Below are 22,477 nucleotides of genomic sequence, written 5' to 3'. Positions count from 1 at the left end.
AGCCTCTAGATTTGAAGTTTTCGTGACTGCAAGGGTCCATGCCCTTTGATTTTTTCCGGTAAAGTCACGTAGGTAAAAAATAAAATAAAAAATAAATAAAATCACGACGTTTCGGAGGCAACACAAGCTTCCGTCTTCAGGTGGCACCGTCACAGCAAATAATGTTGCCGTGTTGCCTCCGAAACGTCGTGATTTCATTTTTTTTTTATTTTATTTTTTACCTACGTGACTTTACCGAAAAAAAACAAAGCGTATGATGTGAGCCTCGTCAATCTAATGTTTGTATTGACAGAGTGCCTTCACTCGAGGAGCTTGACATCGCTTACCAAACGGTGACAGAATACAATTGATTTGCAGCACAGTTTTATGCTAAGCTATTGATTCCTGCAGTTGTATTTGACACGTTTACTTTTTCCTGCAGCTATAATTTGTTTTACTTTGAATGGTTTATAAAATACATTTTGTCGGAGCCAACGTTTGTTCCTCTTTATGTATTTTGTGTAACATTCATGATGTTCCCGCACTGCTTTCAATTTCTTGTGTAATGCCGTTCCATTTGCTTCTCTGTTACACGCACTTTTTTTTACGCGATTACTTTGATTTTTTTACTTTTATTTTTTTTGGTGAGCCAGGTCACTGTTGAAAAAAATTGACTCTCCTTGTCTCTTCGAGTTCTCGCCTGGCTCAACAATATCTACCTGAAACTCGACTCGGGCAATAATAGCGAGCACGTCACGCAACGTGTCCTAAGTCAGCACTCGAGACTACAAAGCAAGTCAGCAAATTACTCAATTGGGACCACACGTGGCAATAATTGCCTCCTGCTGGCAGCCTCATGGCCCACATTGCTCTTGGCAATGAGATTTCCCCGGCCTCATGAGTTCTGATCTGGTTAAAACAAAATCAACTTGAACCGAAGATGCGGGCCCCAGATCGCTACGCATGCTGTGCGGGCCTCTACAGAGGCTTCCTCTCGACCTCGTCATGATAGCTACCGTGCCTACGTACCTGTAATTAATGGGATCACCATTGTGAAATATATGGAAATCCAATGGGCGTTAATGAAAATAAATCCCATGTCGTGCTGATACATTGTACTGCATGTCACATTGTTTCAGTGGCAATAATTATTTTTATAGTTCATCGATATTACTGCAACCAAACCCCTAATTAAACGCCTCCTTTGCCATGCATTCAAACTGAACAACCTTCCTCGTCCACACACGTATTAATGTCTCCCATTTCTTTCTCAATAAACACCGAGGTCAAAAGGTCACCAATTCCGGTTGAAAAACAAAAACAGCGAAAATTAAAGTGAACGCCCAAATGACACTTTAGTTTCACAGTGGAATTGCTCAGTGTGATCCGGTTCAACGCCTCACTTCTACGAGTCTGTGCAGTGTATCCCGCGTGCGAGCCGTGCCAAAAATCTTTCTCTTTGCCAGATTCCTTTATTACGGCACAGTCAACACCTTCCGTCCGAGGCCTGTTGAGCATTTCCCCCACAATAAAATTGCATTTCCACCTTATTTGGCCCAGCCCTATCTCTGAAGGCCAACATCGATAATAAATATTTGTATTCTACCAGGTAAGAAGGAGGTCCAGTGAGCTATGTAGTTCTCAGAAGCGACCTGGACACAAATGATAGCTCAAGGAAGTGACTTATCACGTGGAAATATATAGCTGACAAATACTCTAAACGCGTGTTGATGCTAAATGTGGAGGGAAAAGTTCTGGAGGAAAATCCACGCGACCACGTGGAGAAAGACATGAAAACTCCAAATATACAAGCATCAAGGGTGGGGATTGAACCCATGCGCTCCTGCATACCAGGCGAGGTAGTAAACATCTCGCCACCGTGGCGCCATACAAAAGGCCGATGGGAAAAGAAAAAAAAGTTATTCACGAGGCGTAAAAGGGGCAGCGACAAATCTCGGTTAAGAGGGACCTCATCAAGCGAATCCAGAAGTAGCTCTGTGGTGTCTCTTGCACTGCCATTCCCTGATGCGGCGACACTTTCCTTCACCGAAGGAGTTTAACAGGAACCTTTCTCTGCTCCCTGGCACAAGTCCAATAGTGCAATTCGGATAAAATTGGCGATGCACTCTCAAACAAATATTGACGGGACAACAACAAAAACAATGCACCTGCATTTGCAGTGGGCTGACCGCCGTTGCCAGGAAACATCGTCCAATTCCCCTGCTGGAACGTGGGGAGAGTCAACTGACACGGTCTGGCAGTACAGAGGATCACGGCTCAAGTCCAGCGGCCACCCTGATTAACGCTGCGGGTGTACCGAGAGCGATCGCGCTGGGCGCGATCAGCTCCGCTGTGGACGTTCAAAGGTACCACGACATCGCTCGCACGAGAGGAGAGCTGCGCCACGGTCAACATTTGTCAAATTTGGAAAAATGACCCACAAACCACTCAAGTCGAATCTGCATTTCAATCATTACCCCACCCCACCCACCCTCCCCCCCGCTGCAAAAACGTGGCAGTACTCTCTTGAGAAAGAGTCGTGAGACTCGGTGAGGCATTCCCGGGTAAACAAGCGTAACAACATGAACAATTAAATGAGTGTTGCCGTTTGCGGTTGCGTGTACCTGTACATGATGTGTGAACCTTGCCATTCTTCTTGAACATGCCGCCACTGGGTCCTGTGTGAACTCTGCAGAGTGATGTGGGAGTGACCCCCACGTGTCCTGTGTGACCTCTGCAGAGTGATGTGGGCATGACCCCCGCGTGTCCTGTGTGACCTCTGCAGAGTGATGTGTGCGTGACCCCCACATGTCCTGTGTGACCTCTGCAGAGTGATGTGGGCGTGACCCCCACGTGTCCTGTGTGAACTCTGCAGAGTGATGTGGGCGTAACCCCCCCGTGTCCTGTGTGACCTCTGCAGAGTGCTGTGAGCGTGACCCCCGCGTGTCCTGTGTGAACTCTGCAGAGTGATGTGGGCGTAACCCCCACGTGTCCTGTGTGACCTCTGCAGAGTGATGTGGCCGTGACCCCCACGTGTCCTGTGTGAACTCTGCAGAGTGATGTGGCCGTGACCCCCACGTGTCCTGTGTGAACCCTGCAGAGTGAAGTGGGCGTGACCCCCGCGTGTCCTGTGTGACCTCTGCAGAGTGAAGTGGGCGTGACCCCCGCGTGTCCTGTGTGACCTCTGTGCCTGCCTGAGCGTCTGGTCTGCGTGTCGCCGTGTGCAATGTGTGCGTGCTGCTGGTTCTTTGGGAGTTTCGTCTGGACTTTGCCGTGGCGGTGTCTTCTGCAACTTTCAGCGCTGTTGGACACACAAAAATAAAACCCAAAAGCAGATGAGCTTCACGGTATGCACAGGTTACATTGAGTACAAGTTACTCGGGTTTTGTAGTCACGCGATGATGTTGCAAGGAACAATGTTGTTGCCTGTGTCACATTCAGTTTTGCAACAGCACGGGTAACATGCACCCTCACTGGCCGGGCGGGTTCACGCGGTGATCATAAAGATTTTCGTTCCCCTTATGACCGTCATACTGAATGAGAAAAAAAAAACTGTTCTGACCGTTGTCGCATGGACGTATGCCCTGACGTCAAGGCATACGTCCACGCGACGTCACCCACATCCCAGAGTGGTGAGCCGGCTTCATGCGTCACGCTGACGTGACGCTGGCATCACGCCTTCCCCCGGCCCTCCCAAACCACCAACCCTCCATTCGAGGATCCCGCACAAGTGCGGGACAGCAGAGCGGCAGAGGGAAGTGAGCGGCGAGGGGGGTAGGTAGAGGAGGGAGGAAGAGACGGAGAGGAGAGAAAAGGCGTGAAAGGGGGAGGAGGAATAAGAGAGAGCAAAACAGAAAGAGGAGAGAGCGAGAGAAAGCCGCAAGCGGTGGGAGGGATGACGAGGGAGAGGCAAGCGAGATTGAGATGGGGAAAAGGAGAGGAGGAAATAAGGAGGGTGAGAGGTGAGAGAGAGAAACAGGGAGATAGGGGTAGGGAAATGGGTGAGACACAGGGGAAGGAGGAGAGGGGACAGAAGAATCGAGAAACAGACAGACACAGACAGGGCTCGATATAAGAATACAAGTTTTGCTGGCTGGCTGGGAGGGACAGATGGACGTTCAGAAGACATGCGGTTTGCTGGTATTTTAAATTTTAAAAATGCATTAACGTGTCTTTGTGAATGTGAATAATAAAATTAACTTTTTGTTCATTTTAATCATATCCGATTATTTTTGCCTTAATTACTCTTCTTAAATGCTTTTTTCGGAGGCTGAATAGGCCAGTGGTCTTTCCTTGCCGAGATCTCGTGCTGGGCTCCCGAGAACGAACATACTGTAGCATAACCTGTCTCTATATGTTTCTCGATTAATAACGCACACCCAATATATACAGATGAGCTTTCAAGTTCAAACTAAGCCTAACATTTTGACTAGTGTGACATTTTTAAGTAATTAATTCCCAAGCACATTTTTTATTTTACTGGGGCAGCCATATATACATGCATTAAACAAAGCACGCACGCGCGCACACACCTTCAAGAGACATAAGCGCTCTACTTAATTAAAATCCCGTAAAAAGGATGCACACGTGGGTTTAATATTGCCTCACTAGCAGATGTAGCCCCGGCGAAAGTTAACGTAAATTGCACGGCAACAGCCTCACTCAGATTTCAATTAACTCTGTTGGCCGCACCTGGCATCCCAGTGAGGCTTTGCAAATCCAGAGGTAAGTGGCTTCTTCCCCCCCACCACCGCCCTCTTCGGCTGACTGCAATCGTTGGTGGCTCGTTCCTGAGGGACAAGCCGTGATTAAAAGTCTTAGTTGAAGCCTGGCTGCGCACGTGCGCGCCGTTCCGGCTGCATCCACGTTTCGTGTTGGCTTGGCGTTGCAAAACCACGGGGGGGGGGGGGGGGGGAGGGGGGCCGTACGCCTAATGACATCTTGAATTCGTCCAACAAAAAATTCAGTTTCAACAACTTTGGCGAGACTTTTTTTGTTTCTGTTAGGAAATTGACAATGGAAACATTTGGGAGCCTCCAAAAAGTGCGTCGTGTCCTTGAGGGCGTGTGACGGGCTGCGGGGCGAAACGTAAAGTTCCGTTTGCACGAGACACCACTTATACACTCCCAGCGTTCGTATTCTGTAACACAGGCGGATAGAGAAAGGCACGAACTTTTTAAATTATTTTACAGTTTCAATTATTTTACAGTATTTGGCTGCATTAAATTGGCGTGTGATAAGCCACTTCGTTGAGCTATCATTTGTGGCCGGGTCGCTTCCGGAAAAAAGCTCATAGCTCAGTGGGCCTTACCTAGTAAAATAAAAATAGGTAAACATTTTCTTACCTTTCCTATACTTCTCACTCCTGCCGTGCTTTTGCATTGGTTGTTGTTGTAAATTTCTGACGCGCTCCTACTGGGCATCTGTGAAAAAGAGCTTTATAGCTCATCGGATTCCTCCTGCAGTATAAATACAATTCTGAATGGGTGCTCGCGGGCCCGATTAGCGCAATTCAATTGTCAAAATTAGCCCCAATTACGTCTCGTGAATGAAACGTGCGGTGTTGTCCACCTTTAACCAAGTATTGCGAAGGCGTGATTGCCGAATCGAACGGATTCCATCCATTACCATTATCATGAGTGCAATTATAATGTGCTGTGAGGTGACCATGAGATGGCAGAAATGCTAAATGGATACCCGAATCTATCTGTGCGGATTTTTTATTTTATTTTAACCTCGCAGAGTTTCGGGCACTGGATCCCACAGCTCTCAGTGCGCCGTGACGTAACGTGCGCTCGACGCGTGCAAAAACAAAGGGCCATCATTTTCAATGGGATCAAAATCGTCGTCTTTTGAGGTCATGTGTGGCCAAAAAAACCCCACCCAAAGCGAACGTCGTCAAAGTCGGTGGGAGGCCTCATATACCGAGGGACAACAAATGTCACTGGGATACGTCTCCTCTTCCTCACGCTGTGCGCGACACAACGGCGGCCCCCTTTGCTAAATGTGCCGACGTGCCCATGACTGACGCCGTGTGGCATCGCACGCATAATGAAAGACTCCACTCACTCTTCATTCCACGCTGTCGCAATGTGGAACGTATCGTGCGCGATCCATCACCAAAAGAGGGTGATCTATGTACCCATCTTCAATATTTGCATACCAATTACTCTGCACGCATCCGTTGCAAGAGGCTCATTCCATCATCGGAAGTGCCCCCCGCAACTGACAGCAGAGTGACGGGGCACATCTCTGCGGTGAGACGGCATTCGTGCTTCCAGTGGTGTCCATTCAATGAGCCTTTCTACACACCAAACAATAGCAGCTCCGCATAGCTGCGACGGAGACGCCGCGTGCGTCCATCACAGCGCATGCCACACAAGGCGCCACCGATTGCTGAGGTGTGAACGCCAGTACACAGGAAATGAACGTGCGGGCAGCCACAGCAGCTCGTTGCAACTGAAGCCAGCTGCAGAGCTCTGCGGCGGGTTCGGGTGCGGCAGGCTACCCTGGTTAACACTGCGGGGGAGCGTTGACCACGAAACACCGCAACGCACCGTCTGCTTCACAGGCGGCGGCAAACCCCGACGGGCGCAGGTTGGGAAAGCGCGAGGAGGAAGTCATCCGGAGCCGGTGTCACAAGAATTTTTTTTTTTTTACTAAATTCGAAAGATGGGCCGCAAAATTACTCAATTAGGAGTGCACGCACGGCAACATTGTCCCCCACCTCCTGTGAGACCACTGCAGGCCGTGGATAAAACACAGCGCCTCCTTCGTGATAGCGCTTGCACTGTGACAGTGGTTCGAAATAGCACGTTGTTATTTCTATTATTTATAAGATCACCACGTAAGCGACACACCTAACCGACAGAGCAGAGAAGTGACGAGTAGATGGCGGCGCAATAAGGATGCTGACATTATCCGTATGGATATTTTGTTACCCAATTATGCGCTCCGTTTCCTCCAGAGTGTCCATGGATTGGCCAGGCACCCCAAGCGTGGCCCTATCCCTGCTCCATCTGAGCCTTGATATTCAGACGAAGCTTTGCACGGTAAACAGAAAGACTACTTCATGTTACAAGCTAACATTTTTTGGGGGAAATAAAAACGAACTTTGATCCGTACATCTGTGAGGCTTCTACGTGAATGGTGAATGGTAGTCATTGAGCAAGCAAGGCACTGTCGGGCTGGTTTCACTTTCCTAGTTCGTATCAGCATGGTGTGGCGGTTTTGCCAGAGCAACAAAAAGTCAATTTCCAAAGTGGCAAGAGTGTTTTGTAAACACGAAAATTTTATTTTGCTGCCTCAACAAATCATTTTAATAACCAAGTGCACAAGGTTTGGTATAAGTGCTGACTGGATAAATTATTCCATCACAGTGCATTGCTTTGCACAGTATAATTTATTTCGCACTTGTATGCCTACGATTTGAAATACAGCAAAACTGCACAGATACTTATAACAAGATAAAAATTTACAACTCTTTTTCAATGCAATGCTGGATGACAACCACCGCACAAGGTGTTTGGCCGTACTTCTCCACGCTGGTCAGTGCAGATCGGTGTCGGTCGGAGATATCGCTCGTAACTGATACTAGCCGTGGCTGGCAAATTGAACGCGAGGTACCAGGTTCGCAGCACAGTGTCATAACCACTGTGCCACCATAACACTCCTCACTCATAATGAGTGGAATACATGAACTAAAAAACAAACTATTTTAATTTTACCGGGAAAGGCGCAAGGAGCAATATAGCTTTCTTTCAGAAGTGACCTGCCCACAAGTGATAGCTCAACGAAGTGGCTTATCATGTGGAGATTCATCGCAGCCAAATACTTCAAACGCATGATCATGAATGTGGAGGGAAAAACCGGAGGACCTAGAGTAAAATGCACGTGACCACGGGGAGAACATGCAAACTCCAAATATACAGGTGTCAGGGTCGGCACCGAACCCACGACCTCCTGAATAACAGGCGAGGTAGTTAACATCTCGCCACCGCGGTCCCCCATAAATACGTCAAATATTTAAGTTAAAATTAACATCGTGGCAAAAATCAAAGCCTTTCCCCACGTATATCAGCATAGAGCCATGCTCATCATTATTATAAATTTACATAACTACAATAATAAATAATTCCAACTTGGAACGCTCCGCACAGCGTTCGCTCGCTCTCGCAGAGAGAGGACGACTCTGGAGGCGCGAGGAGGAACCACAGATGAGCAGGAAGGCAGCCGCAGCAGTCACGCAGTGAGTCGGTGCCGACAACTGCCAAAGCTCTGCGGTCCTCTATATGTGAAGGTGTTTCCGACCAAGTAACGGGTGCTGACGCGTGGGAGGAAACCGATGCAAGCGGAGAAAACCCACGCTGCGCGAGGGGGAAACACGGGTGGAACAGATGGGGAGTCCACATTCTTGCCGCGCTGCCTTCTCCCGGCTAGCAGCGGTATACGGCACCTTCTGGACAGCCCACGTGTGCATGTGGTGATCCACCAACCCTCGCTGCTGCCTCCACAGCGCTGGATTACAGGCAGCAGCCGCGTGCGGCAGCGTTGGCAGCGTTGGCAGCGCCGCCCGGCTCGTAAAACTTGAATTTGGTGTCTAATGTCGAATATAGCGGCATCAACACATTTGTGAGACAATCAAAGCGGTTTGATTGTGGGCTGTTATTGGTTTATCCAATTATGTATTTGTTTTCTGCCGACAGCAACCATCAATTTGGAGGGAGTGCGCTCGCCAATAACATCAGTCATACCCAAGAGTGTTTGTTTACACAAACAGGAGCGGTGGTGAGACCCAGAAGCTCCAACCGAGTTTGCTTGCTATAACAAATGCGAATTAACATAAGGTTAAATTATAGGCCATCGAGCTCACATACTAATTTATATTTTAGTAATATATAAAACAGAAGTCAATTAGTTAATTTCATCACCCATAATTGTGATTATAGTTCATTAAAAAGTACAAAGATCCCCCGTATAACCTTAACAGACTGTTGGGGCAAGTGCTGTTAGCGAGTAGCACCTATGAAGGCCGGCATGACACACGGGGGGTGAGTGGCCAGCAACAGTGCCCGGCCGCCTTTGTCTCCCCAGTGTCAATGTTATTACACACCGCACCAGGTACTCATTTGAGGCCGAGTCGACCTAGGGGAGGCCCAGGACCGGTTCAAATAATCTTCACCGGTGTTGGCCGTGAGCGGGAATCGAACTCGGGTGGCCAGGTTCGAAGCGCAGCGTAGCGCAAACCGCTACGCCACCACTCCCCACTACATGCGCACACACACATCGACATGTACAACGGCATTGTTAAATAGAGCAAACCCTCTGATCGATGCACATATTTCTCTCACATGTAAGATTAGCAACGTTAACGAATTACCTTCCAAGTCACCCTAACGTTATGCCGATGGGGGTCTCTTATTACGACTGGAGTATCACTTCATTTTGTACACCCATAGTGTGCCTAAGTGCCACGTTTATTGTCAATGCTGGGCTGCCATGCCCGATGCTGTGATGGGTTGTTTTTTCCACATCAGAGAATTAACTCCAATAGATCAGCACGTGTGTTCATAGCGTCCGTCGGTGCAAATGCCTCCCATGCCAAAACGGCATCGTCATCTGCCGGCGGGTTTGTATGTATGTACGTTTAATTTATTTCGCACCGTACGTAGCCAACCGTGCTCATAATTTCCAGGCCTCCAAAGCCTTAAGATTACCAGCATTAATAGTTAACAGCTGTTCATAATGGAGGGAGGCTAAAAAAGGAAATCTAGGCCAATTTGGGTTACTCTCCGTGTTTCCTAATAGAGCTCTAAAGTGGACCTGTCTGCACAAGGGGCCTCAATAGATCCATCATAGATTAGACAGGCCCAGTATGTTTGATCTTTTATGAACCCCCTAATCCCTTCTTTGCAAAAATACATCCAAGGCTGCCTTGTCGGAAAAAAAAATCTACAAAATCGTTCGCCGATGATAAAGTCAAACCTGGCTTAAGAACTAAATTCTGAAGGCCGCAATATCTTGTAATATCTATTTTTGCTTCATTTTAATGGATTTTGAAATTCCCACCGATTACCACTCACGCTGAATGTTCTATCGGCATTTAGGAATTGTGTGTTTGTCTTTTTGTATTTCTCAATAAACTATAACAGCAGCCCGCCAAACACTGTAATGTGGAACAACCATTAGTTGCAATCAAAGGATTGTGGCCTGATCCCCTTCATTAATCCATAAGTACGTTTAGGGCTACACTCACTTCAGGCGAACAGACCGGTTCGCTTGCCAAAGTGCTTCTTTACGGAACAAATCTGCAGAGGCGGACTCGGTAAACCTACGAGCAATGTCACACCATCACGATGGCTTCATAGTTGCCCAGTCGTAGCTGGGCCATCGTTATCATGCTGCGCACGAGGCCGTGACGTTTGTCTGAACACCTCGGGTGCACGAAACGTACTCACAGCAATTATCGCGGCGCCGCTCCACATAAGCATGGAATTCTACACCTGCTGCGTCCAGCCAACCGAAATTACTTTTTTTCGCATTCTTCTTCTCATGATTATTATAATAACTCTGGTTTGTAATTTGCAATCATCAGTAACACTTCCCCCTCCTCTGCACGCTGCTGGAAAAAAAAAAGTTACGCTAAAATATGGAAGTGTGAGCGTGTTATCGTGCACTCTCCCGAGCCCAGCTCATCGCGAATGTGCCACGCTGATTGCTCAGAGACGGCTTCGTTTCAAAGTCTGTTCCAAAACTGGATGAGACTCCAGGATGGGATGCCGAACATCTGCCGCCAGTCACCGATTCCAGGTGTTCGAGGTCCCCGCAGTGAACGCTCGCCGGCTGCATGGGAGCCACACGAGGCTTCGCGTTATATTGAATCGATGAGCCGGATTTCAATCGGGTCAGTGGCGGCGCACGCGCCTGTAAGTTGAGCGCTGTGCAGTCGGCGGGGAGGGTTGATGGATCGCACAGACGTTGTTTGAGATAGCGTGTTCCCCCCTCGCACGCATGGGTTTCCTCCGGGCGCTCCGGTTTCCTCCTAGGTGTAAAGACTCATTCAATTGGCGACAACACCTGGATATAAAGGGGACCGCAGAGCTTGGGCAATCGTTGGCACCTGCTCACCGCGTGCTCGCATTCCCTCTCGTCTGCGATTCCTCCTCGTTACTCCGAGTCGTTCTCTGTGCGAGTTACACGTTGACAAGACTGTATATATTGTTTTTATAAACTGATGATGGTAAATGTCAACGTTAGAAATGCGCACAGTCCTTCCCACTGCTCTAATCAAAAACAATGTACTTTTTATTACTCTATATTTTTTGCAAATCACTGCAGCGGTGTATGGACGGAGTGAGTCAGTCACGTAGAAATCCACCCCCGAAACGTCAACGTCTACAAAAACCCAGCGATGGCTTTATGAAAATGTTGACGTTGGTTTCCCATTAAAGCCCGTGCACCGTGCAAAACGTTCCCATCTGCATTAAAGTGTTGACAGAGAGATATTTTAAATGGATGTCATTCATTTGCCTCGGCCTCTCGCCCAGCACCCTACCGCCTTGAGTGGAGTAGCCCCGGGAAATATTTTAGCCGCATTGCTGGATGTTTCCTTCACCCCCTTAATTCCCTAGCGCCCCTCTACGTATGTATATTGAACTTTCGCATTGTACGTAGCCAACCGCCCTCGTTGGAGGTGCGGGGGAAGGACAACATACTAGACGCCGTTCGAAAGAAATGGGTTTTCAATTTAGATGTAAAAGTGCATAGCTCTAGCGGCTTCCTAGTAATGGAAGGAAGAGCGTTCCAGACGGCTGTAGAAGTGCATCTGAAAGCGCGCAATGCGGTGAACGTAGCTGTTCGACGCGATGATGGTTGATGAGATCAGCAAGGTATTGTGGTTCATTTGTGGCAAGCACTTTGTGTGTAATGAGCGTGCCTCTACAAAATATTTTCAAACCTGTTTATCATTTTTTTCCCGTTGCTTTTTCCCTCTTGCTGATCTACTGCCAGGTACTCGGAGAAACCCCAAACACGTCCAAGGAAACAATACCAAAATCTCTGCGCAGGAAGGTCAGAAACCTCACGCTTATGATCCCCCCATGACACCACCCTACGCCAATCCTCCAAGCCGGGAGAATGCCGGCATACTCTACTACACCCGCTCATAATAACACAAATAATGATCTGGACTCATTACTCGCCTTTTTTTTTTTACAAAGTCTCAAGGTGCCATGGTGGCGAGATATTAACTACCCTGTGTGACCCTGACGCCTGTACATGTGGAGTTTGCATGTTCTTCCCGTGGTCACGTGGATTTTTCTCCGGGTCCTCCGGTTTTTCCCTCCACGTTTAGAAACATACGTTGAGAGTATTTGACTACTGCTTTAAATATCCACATGATAAGCCACTTCACGGGGCTATCAGCTGTGGCTCGTCACGCCTGAAAAACAGCGATGCAGCTCAGTGGGCCTTACCTGGTAAAAAAAAAAAAATTGTTTACGTAGTTTATAGATAATATAGAAGGAACCAGGTGGAAAAATAATAGTGTCAGAGAGGAACAAAGATATTTACCATTGTGAAAATTACGTGTTTTTTAGTCACGATGTAAATATATTAACAATGACACAGTGAATGTCGGATCGTGCTATTTATTTAAAAAAATTTGTTTAATCGTGGTAGGGTTTTCATTTGCTCGGTAGTGGCTGTACACGGGATTTGTTCCTCATATATAATTAACGTGCAGCGTTATTGGACCCTAGTCGCATGAATGACGCTATATAAAATTAAAGTATTATTATCATCGAGGTTTACACAGAAGGGCACCATCGGCAGATCTTAAAGAAAAGGGGGCGGGAGGGCGGCCGTGAGATTGTACGTGCCCCCGAATGTGAAGTGGCGGCGCTGGACTGCCCGTCGCTTCCACGCCGCTAGGGCCGGCAACGCCACCGAGGTGGTGGTAGTGGTGGTGCTGTTGTGAACCCTGCTGGCAGAAAGTGATTCAACAGTCCCCAGCTGGAGCAGCAGAATAAACACACCCCGCGTGCATGCTGGCTTCGCGACGTCGCGGGCATCTCCGCTCGGCCACACATTTTCTGAATTAATTTCCGTCCGTCCGTCGCTTGCATCGCCGGTTCCAATATTCCAGTTTTTACGTCCCAACGGCTGAAGCTCCGGCGATGAAAAATCCGAGGGTAATTATTTTTTTCTTCAACGCGGCGGTAAAATTTCGAGCCTCGCCCATCTGTGTGCCATGCAACTGCCACTTAAAGAACTTTGAATTGACCGTACAAATCTCTGTGAAAGTAAAAACACATTACCACCCCAAACACGGTACGGACGGCCGTCAGTTGATGTCAACACGTCGAGTGTATAATAACAAGGATGAAACGCCTATACGATGCAACGCTTCGCTTGCATCTACAATTGCACTTTCGTTTTATGTGCACTCATATAAGCAATGCACTGTTAAGGTGGGATAATAAAAAAACTGATATAAATATACACACACAGTACGCATGTCACATAAATTCCAAATATTGTTCATGCTCTGCTCTAAATATGGAGTAATGGCCAAAACATTAGCTTAGTACGTACGTAAGCTTAGTTACAAGGGAGTGCTATAATGAAGATGGCAGCAAATCACTTCCACGTGTGCCATATGTGGGCATGTTTACAAGGAGCCTATGAAAATATTATATGTTTATTTCAAGCCATAATAAACTATAAACTAAACTATAAACTATTTTTTTTATTTACCAGGTAAGGCCCCACTGAGCTACGTAGCGCTTTTCCAGAAGCCACCTGGCCACAAATGACAGCTCAACAAAGAGGCTCATCACGTGGACATTTATAGCAGCCAAATCATCTAAACGCGTGTTTCTAAATGTGGAGGGGAAAACCGGAAGACCCGGAGAAAAAATCCTCACGACCACGGGGAGAGAGAAATATACAGCAGGCGTCAGGGTCGGGATCTAACCCACGACCTCCTGTATACCAGGCGAAGTAGTTAACATCTCCTAGCCACCGTGATGATTATGAGAGAGACACCGCAAACTCCAAATATACAGCAGCAGGCGTCAGGGTCGGGATCGAACCCACGGCCTCCTGTATACCTGGCGAAGTAGTTAACATCTCGCCACTGCAGTGCGCCCATCATGCAGACGCATTACTTTCTAATTGCTTTGCTGGTCTCGGGGATGAATGAATAATAAAGCGATGTCTGGGAGAGGGTAACTTTTAAAAGTAATCCGTTTTTAATGACCGAAAGGAACGTAATGTATAATACAATATTTGTCTCAGATAAATTTACTGGATTACTTTTACCAATGCTTTCTTCGAAATGACAATCATCACGTACATTTTAATACGGAATGAACTTTTAATTAGGAAAAATAAATTAAGAGCACAGGAAAACTCGCCATACGAGCCCATGGTGATATGGAGGGACCGATATTGCAGATTCTATTATCTGCGGTGGGTTATCCACAATGCTACTCCACTTATCCACGGGGTAAAACATTCTGGATAACCCCGTGGCTAATTGGATAAATTTGCCATGCCTAAACGCGCATATTGTGCGTGAAGAGAAGAAAAAAAAAGCCGTCAATAATGGGGAGTTTTCATAGCGCATCAGGGATCGCTGAAATCCTCCGTTTGCACACAAGTGAAAAACGAGACACGTTTCGGTCTCCGTATCCCCCCGTGTAACGACAGATACACAGTAAAATCTCGTCATTTTGGTATTTGATCACTCGTGATCGGGGAAAATTCGGCAAGGCTGCGCTTTCAGCATATATACGGCATATTATACTGGTAGGAACCTCCTGGTTACGCCAGCCCACAGGGGATTATACTGTCCGTCCGTCGTGCATACAAAAATGGGAGGGGTGGGGCTGGGTGGAGAGGGGAGGGTGGGAAGGGGCTGGGTGGGGAGGGTGGGGAGGGGCTGGGTGGGGAGGGGAGGGTGAGGAGGGGCTGGTGGGGAGGGATGAGGCTGGGTGGGAAGGGGCTGGTCACCCCGTGGTGCCCTTAAACGTTTAACCGACTCACGCCGGCTTGTGCCCTCCCTCACAGTCGGCCATATTTGCGGAATACACCACGCCGCCGTTGACCCTGCAGGCCATTGACCGAGCAACCCAACGTTCCTACCAGCTCCCTCCGCAAGAATGTGTCTAATTCGCCGTGAGCCGAACTGCCGTACCGAATGGTCCAATTTCTGGACAGACACGTGGAGCGACGCCGCGCGCTACGACCAGAACAACGACTCGGTCTGGTGGTGGCGCACGTGGTGAGTGTCGGTACAGACTCGTCGTCGCTTTGGACTTGACTTTGCTTATACGCTCTGTGCAAGCCAACCCTCTCAGAAATGTCGTCACCGCCTACATCAAGAAGTAATAGAAAGGGAGTGAAGTATAAATCCCTGAGTCTGCGAGACAAATCCAAAGTTTTGGATAGAATTGATGCAGGGCGTGTGTCAATGCGTATGGTGTGTGAAGAGTTTGACATGAAATCAAGCACCTTTTACGACATCAACAAAGGCCGGGAGAAGATTAGGAAGCGCGCCTTAACCTTGGAAGACCCTAGCAGCTTAAAAAAGTACACAAGAGGATCAACGATGATGGTGTTACTTTTTTTGGAAAATCATTTTTAGAAAACGAATTTCGATTTTTTTTTTTATTAGGGCAGGAGGAGTCACTGGGGAGTATCATTGCACATAATTGGGAATACTGGATAATTCGGCATGGCCAGAGCCCCATGTGTGTTGAATTAACAAGGTTTAAATGTACGAAGGCAAGGAGACACGCACACACACATAAGACACACAGACACGGAGATGCACAAATGTGTAGGTGCGAGATGTAAGCGAGTCTCTCAACTGTAGGTGTCAGTGGCCAGCGACAAGTCCTGCCCAAGCTCCTTTACAGAAAAGCAAAGGGTGCGTCTGCCTGTCTCCGTGCCACTTTGTCTATTTATCTGTGACTTTTGTGTGTCTCCAAGTCTCTGTGAATGTCTTTGTTGTGTGTATGTTGACACAGTAGGGAGCACAGGCGGTGCCTCTGCCAGTCATCTTAGTCTGACCCATTACCTCATAGCAGCAGAGCCTTTGACACTTCGCGTGGCCTCAAGCTGCACCGAGCCTGGCACAAGCGCTGCGGTGACGTCACTGGCACTTAGTGGTAAATGGCAGCTGTTGCTGTCGTTGTGTCTCCATGTTTCTAGATTTAAAGCTTTCGTGACTGCAAGGATTCATATTCTTAGGTTTTTTCGGTAAAGTCACGTAGGTAAAAAATTTAAATTAATAAAAGTAAAATAAAAAATAAAATAAAAATCACGACGTTTCGGAGGCAACACAAGCTTCCATCTTCAGGTTGAACCGTCACAGCACGATAGCTGCATCTGTATTTTACTTGTATTAATTAAAATGTTTTACCTACGTGACTTTACCTAAAAAACCTAAGAATATGTCTCCATGTTTGTCTCTGAAGAACCCCTCGACGCCCACGGGAAGAGAATTTAACAACATTTGTGCGATATCCCAACCACAACTGGGCTACAGGCGGTATGCCGAACATTTATTTGACGTCTTTAAATCACCATGTAGACGTTACTTGTGAGACTGAAGAACGGACTACGTTTATAGTGCAAGAAACCGCGCGCCCTCGACCTGTATCCATCTTGTACAAAGGGAAACAAACGTACAGCAAGGATGGAAACACGAGAGATATATCTCACTAAGAGAGTAGGCTTGCTTGCAAGAACATGAGATGCACAAGATGACAGGATAGCGGAGACTAATACGGTGTGCGCAGCATTGCAATTGTACATTTGGCTAGAAGCGCACACTTTGCAAGTGTTTCGCTCGCCTCTTTTATCAACTCCCAGCTGTTTTGGCGGGCGATAGCCATTTCGATATGCATTACCCATTGCGGGATAATCATTCTTGAATCGTCGGCCTCTTTGATAATTGCTTTATTGCTTCAACGGTGCAGGAAGTGTGCCTTTAACCCTTTGACCTGAGAAATTAATTTCACTCAGTAAAAGCCACCTGCACCATGTAAAAGGTTAGTTTTTTTTCATTTCATGAACTGGCACTGAAAGGTAGAAACGATTCGTGTATTAAATGATGTTGAGACCTTGGTGAAAAGTGATGTTGGCATGCAATTGTTAATGAGGTTACAGTGAACCCCACTCTAATGAATGATCACCCTTGCCTCAATGGGCACATCACGTGCGGGTGTGCGATGAACTTGCTCCGCACCGTGCACAGCCAACCGTGCTCATTGGAGGCAACGGCGAAGGATAACAAACTAAAGACAAAAAGCAGTTCTAAAGAAGTGAATTTGTCAATGTAGATGATTTAAAAGTGCATAGCTCCCAGTGGCTTCCAAATATCGGAAGAGCGTTCCAGACGGCCGCAGAAGCGCATCTGAAAGCTACGCGATGCGGTCACCGTCTTTGTAAGATGGCCGAGCCAAAAGCCGCTGCGAGGATGACCCGAGTCATGCGTGATGGTTGATGCTCCTTCATGCTGAGTCAATCTCAGGCAATCCCTCAACAAGTACTCATTTCATCCTCCGTCTAGTCAGTGGGGACCTTTGGCCAAGCGCTCACTCCCAGATTGTGCACAGAAATCCGGCAATTTTATATCTGACGTGTTTGTGCTTTCCTCCCAATTCAGGAAATGTGGACCATCTTCTTCTCCTGCCATATGGCTCATGTAGATGCAGCGCAACAACTTCAATTTCACAAACAGCGGAGTGTATCGCTGTGACGCCCCCTTCGTATTTGTGGATCGGGGCATTGTGTACGTTGTACAGTCTGTTCTGGATGACCAGTCGCACGCTGGAGAGTTTACATATTCCATTTGTGCATCATCAGGTATCTGCGCATCTGCCATGGTTTGTGCAGTGGATGCGGTTTAGGGTGGACCATGAGCTTCGTGGAAGATCAAACCCAGAGGGATCTTCTGTGTTGGGCCTTTGACATGGTGTTTGTTTGTGAGCTTCTTTTAACTCCAAATTTCATGCGGCCCATGAAATTAGCACACAATACCCTAGATTGATATAGATTTCTTACTCGTCCATTACATAGGAAAGTACACGTTTAAGGAACTATATAGCCCACTTCACTATACAGCTTATTTTCAAGAGCAACCAGGCCACAAATGCTCAACAAAGTGGCTTATCGTGTGAAAATTGACATCAAACAAATACTCGAAATGCACGTTGATTCTAAATGTGGAGGTAAAAACCCGAGGACCTGGAGAAGAATCCACGCCAGCACGGGGAGAACATGCAAACTCTAACTATACAGGCATCACGGTTGGGATCGAACTCATGACTTCCTGTATACCAGGTGAGGTAGTTAACATCCCACCTCCGTGGCACTCCATCTGGCAGTGGATTGACCATGGCTGATGATGATGGTGATTATGACAATGATAAATCCGAATTTTATTGTATATTGCTTCTAAAAATGATTCTGTTTATATCACGTTTGGGCTCACAATGCTGGCAGTTCGATAATGTGCAGCAATGGTGGTCACATCCAGGATCCCCTTCTGCACCTGGTCTCATAGTCAAAGAATTCAGCACACGCACGGGTCAACAGGAGTGCCCTTTTGGGTTTACTCTAGTTTGGTTGTGACTTTCAAAGTGCATTAATAAACACTTAAGGAAAAAAAAACTGACATTCAAGCTGTGCCACTTACAGCATCTTTACAACCCAAGGGAAGGCACAGTAATGCCCTTCCAAAGACTCTCGTACGTTTCTGCCGGACCACGTGCAGACTCCAGCGCATTCTCGCTCTGCGGTGGATGTGAATGCGGTAATGGGTGCCGTCGGGAGTCTTTCAAGACGAAAATCAAATGAAAAAAAATTCAAATACGTGAGTGTGCGTGTGCTCACGTCTGGCCTTTATGATCTTCACACGGACATCTTTGATGTGACTTCTTGCGACATTCAGCGGAGCAGGCATCCTGAAAAGAGGCAGACAGATGTGTGTGTGTGATGAGTTCCCGTGCACGCAAAGACCCCTCCACCTCCATATAGCCACGCTCTGTACCAGCGCTCATATACAGTATGCAGCATGCAGGACACGCATGCACAAACACAACATACATCGCTCTTTTACTCAAACGCACAAAGATAAAGATCCCCCTCCCCCCCCCCCATATAACGTTAACATGCTTTTGGGGCAAGTGCTATTAGTGAGCCACCTATGAAGGCCGGCACTGCACGCGACGGGGTGGGTGGCCAGCACCACGCCAGGCCGCCTTTGTCTCCCAAGAGGCGATGTTTTACACACCGCACCGGGTACTCATTTGATGCCGAGTCGACCTAGGGGCTCAGAGAGAATCGTCACCCGTCTTGCGGAGGGCAGGGCGCGGTTGCCGAGCGACTGCCGAGATTTTGAATAAACCCCGAGGCGGCCCCGGGCATCTTTAAGCGCTGCTGCCCGTATCACTTGCCCGCTCGTTCCCTTCCCACGCATCGCAACCCAATCCTCGCTTATTGGGCTGAACGTCAAGAGTCAGGATCTTTGTTTGAGATTGCAGGAGGAGAAATCCGATGAGCCACCAAGCTCTTCATAACAGGTTCCAAGTATGGGGGCGCGGGTGGTCAGCGAGTTATAACGGCAAACGATACACAAAAATAACGACGGGAGTGCAAATGTGAATACGTAGTAAATGCATTGTACCGAAGGGAAGATTACTCCAGTGTCACAATGCAGATTACCAACAGCGTACGTGGCCGGGAATCTCCGGTGACGAGATTGCAACGCGTCGCATTAAGACCACCTCCATCAACAACCGCTCACAAAAGGGCAATAACGTTAACGCGACCGCAAATGTAGCATTTAGACGCCTGCTGAGGCGGTTGTGCACAGTATTTTTTTCTCCATCCCAATTACAGCGCTGGCTCTCTTTTGCCTCGAGTTAAAATGACATCACCGCTACATTAGTTGCCAATGGCAATCGAGTAACGATGACATCACCACTTTATTTAGTTGCCAATGGCAACCGAGTTACTATGACATCACCGCAACATCCCAGGGAGGATGAACGCTCAGCAGGACCGGATGATTACGATTACGTGGCCTCCAAAACTCGCTGAAGGGCTTCATGTGAAAGTGAAAATGTTCTGTGGACGCAGATTCAGAGCGTGGTGGAGCATTGCAAAAAAATTATTGGGAGGAATTTCTGTATCCGAGGTTCGCAGATGAGGTGACTAACTTGGAAGCTCGTTCAGGATACCAATCGGAAGAGTTAATGGCGAATGTTTTTTTCATGCGAGGTTGGCAATAAGCAGCGCTGATATGAAAGACAAGATACCAGACTTAACGCCGTAGAAATGCAAAGGTTATTGTCCGAGATGTGAGTTTGAAAGTTTCAAATTCTCTCTACGCTGCGTAAGTAAAGAAAAAAAGAGATGAGAGAGACATTTTAAAATGAAAACATGGACAATTTATTGCTTATTTCAGAATAAGAGAAGACTAATTGTTTTACCTGTTTGGAAAAGAAGGTAAATTTGTTTTGGAAAAAACGTGTAGATTTTCTCAGTCAATATTATAATTAAAAATAGCCTTTTTGCGTTATGAGCCAAACAAAATTTAATTGTCAAGTGTGCAACACACTACCTATCATGACGTGCGGATTAGAAACGTGGACACTGACCAAAATTTTTTTTAAGTGTGCTACGAAGCACGCTGGGAAATACACACAGGAGGAAGAACAGGCGGAGCAGAAAACAAGACAGAAATTCGAGGCATCGCGTCGACTCAGCAGAAAGTTCGCTCGGCAAGGGACACAGGTCACTGGGTGTGGGTGAGAATGGGCCGAGGGAGGAGACCCCTCCCTGCGCCAAACGGCACGACCGGCACGGTGGCCATGACGGTACACGGGCAACGAGCAGATGAGCCCAGCTGCAGGAGCGAGATGGGATGATGCGCCGCAGGACCGTGAGGGATGGCGATGATGCGGGTGGGAGGGAGAGGTCTTTGTCCAGCAGTGGATAGCACAAATCTGATGATGACTAATTATGATGATGAGGGCGCCGCGGTGGCTAGGAGATGTTGACTACCTCGCCTGGTGTACAGGAGATCGTGGGTTCGATCCCGACCCTTTAGCCCCACGGTCGTGACGGGTTTCTTTCCCACTCCGCTTGCTCCGTGCCCCCGGTACGGTTCCCGTGCGCCGTGATGTGCACCGATGCACGGCTTTATTGAGGGCGTTATTGGCACGTAAAATAAAGATCGATTGATTGACCCTGACGCCTGCTGTATATTTGGGGTGCGCATGTTCTCCCAGTGGTCGCGTGGATTTTTCTCCAGGGTCCTCTGGGTTTTTTTTTCTCTCTCCACATTTAGCATGGACGTCACGCGGTCAAGAGTATTTGGCTGCTGGAAATTCCCACGTGGTGATGAGCCGCGTCGTACGTTGAGCTGTCATTTGTGGTGGCCGGAGCGCTTCTGAAAAAGAGCTCTGTGGCTCGGTGGGCCTTACCTCGTAAAATAACAAATAGTTTAATAATTTAAATGAGGATATGTGTAATCGCAAGTGAATGGGTTTATATGAAAGCACCTCCAGCCCCCACCCCACCACACACCCGGGAGTTAACCCCACAATGTAAGCACGTTGCAGACGTGAAATACAAGTATAAAACAGATATTACTTGAAACCCCAAAGAAATGCAACGTGAATGCAAACGAATAACCTCGCGTGAAAAAAGAACGTGCACGGCACACGCGGCTGAAAAAAAAACTCGCAAAGGTATTTAAAGCCCAACGCTCAAGAAATTATTTAAAACTCAAGTAACATTGGGGGGGATGCAGAGCGCCACATGGCTGACTTTGTACGGCTCTTCCCAAGCGCCTCCTCGCTCCTAATAAAACCCTGCAGTGCATCCAGATGTGCAGCTCAAACGTCAGCTTTCCTCCCCGACAAGCATTAGCCTAATTAGCTTTGAGGTTGTCTTGCACGGACTTCTGTTTTGAAACGCACACATAAGCGCCCACGTAGCTGCACACCACGAGCGCGCGATGACGTGTGCAAAGAATGCGCACGCATAATACATAAATGCACACCCAACGCACGTATTTGTCAAAGTTAGGTAAAGGCTAACAGCCCCCGTATAGCCTTGAACAGACTGTTGGGTTAAATGCTGTTAAGCGAGCAGCACGTACGAAGGCGGTTGCCCGGCAAAACGCACATTGCTCCAGGTACTAATTTGAGGCTGAGTGGACCCAAAGTTCCTACCAGCTCCCTCCGCAGGAATGTGATTAAATCCCCCCGCTCTTCAAACAAGTTGGACTCACAACGGACGTCATCACATCGACCCCTCCATTTAAGGGTCAAAACAGGAGGATTTCCACACCAATCTGGTGGTCGCCTGATGATGCTGGTTGTAATTGTAATGACAATAGAGCCTGCATGCGGTGTGAGGGGACTAGTGGCCACGGGAGGTAATGACAGGGGAGTCAGCCTGCAGTGCAAATGTA

At 47.7% G+C, this 22,477-nt stretch overlaps 1 protein-coding gene across 10 annotated transcripts in view; it reads right to left on the bottom strand.

Moving 5' to 3' along the window:
- Nucleotides 1-22,477, bottom strand: part of LOC133355618 (uncharacterized) — a 180,150-nt gene that overhangs the window by 128,451 nt on the left and 29,222 nt on the right. For 4 of the 10 annotated variants that reach the window (XM_061572973.1, XM_061572972.1, XM_061572975.1 and 1 more), the window contains exons 4-5: nucleotides 18,886-18,956; nucleotides 2,604-3,280 (exon numbers count right to left, since the gene is read on the bottom strand). The exons of 1 other annotated variant lie outside the window; for it this stretch is intronic. In XM_061572973.1, coding sequence (XP_061428957.1) covers nucleotides 2,604-3,280; nucleotides 18,886-18,956 — 748 coding nt within the window. Of the gene's footprint in view, nucleotides 1-2,603; nucleotides 3,281-4,671; nucleotides 4,714-18,885; nucleotides 18,957-22,477 lie in introns of those variants that run through there. 5 more of the 10 variants (XM_061572978.1, XM_061572977.1, XM_061572979.1 and 2 more) reach the window with 3 other exon arrangements.

This window comes from Lethenteron reissneri, chromosome 51 (genome assembly GCF_015708825.2).
Source record: "Lethenteron reissneri isolate LAM-NWPU_2019-01 chromosome 51, ASM1570882v1, whole genome shotgun sequence".
NCBI lineage: Eukaryota > Metazoa > Chordata > Hyperoartia > Petromyzontiformes > Petromyzontidae > Lethenteron > Lethenteron reissneri.
Note: the sequence above shows the minus strand (reverse complement) of the source record. Positions and strands in the feature narration are given on the sequence as shown.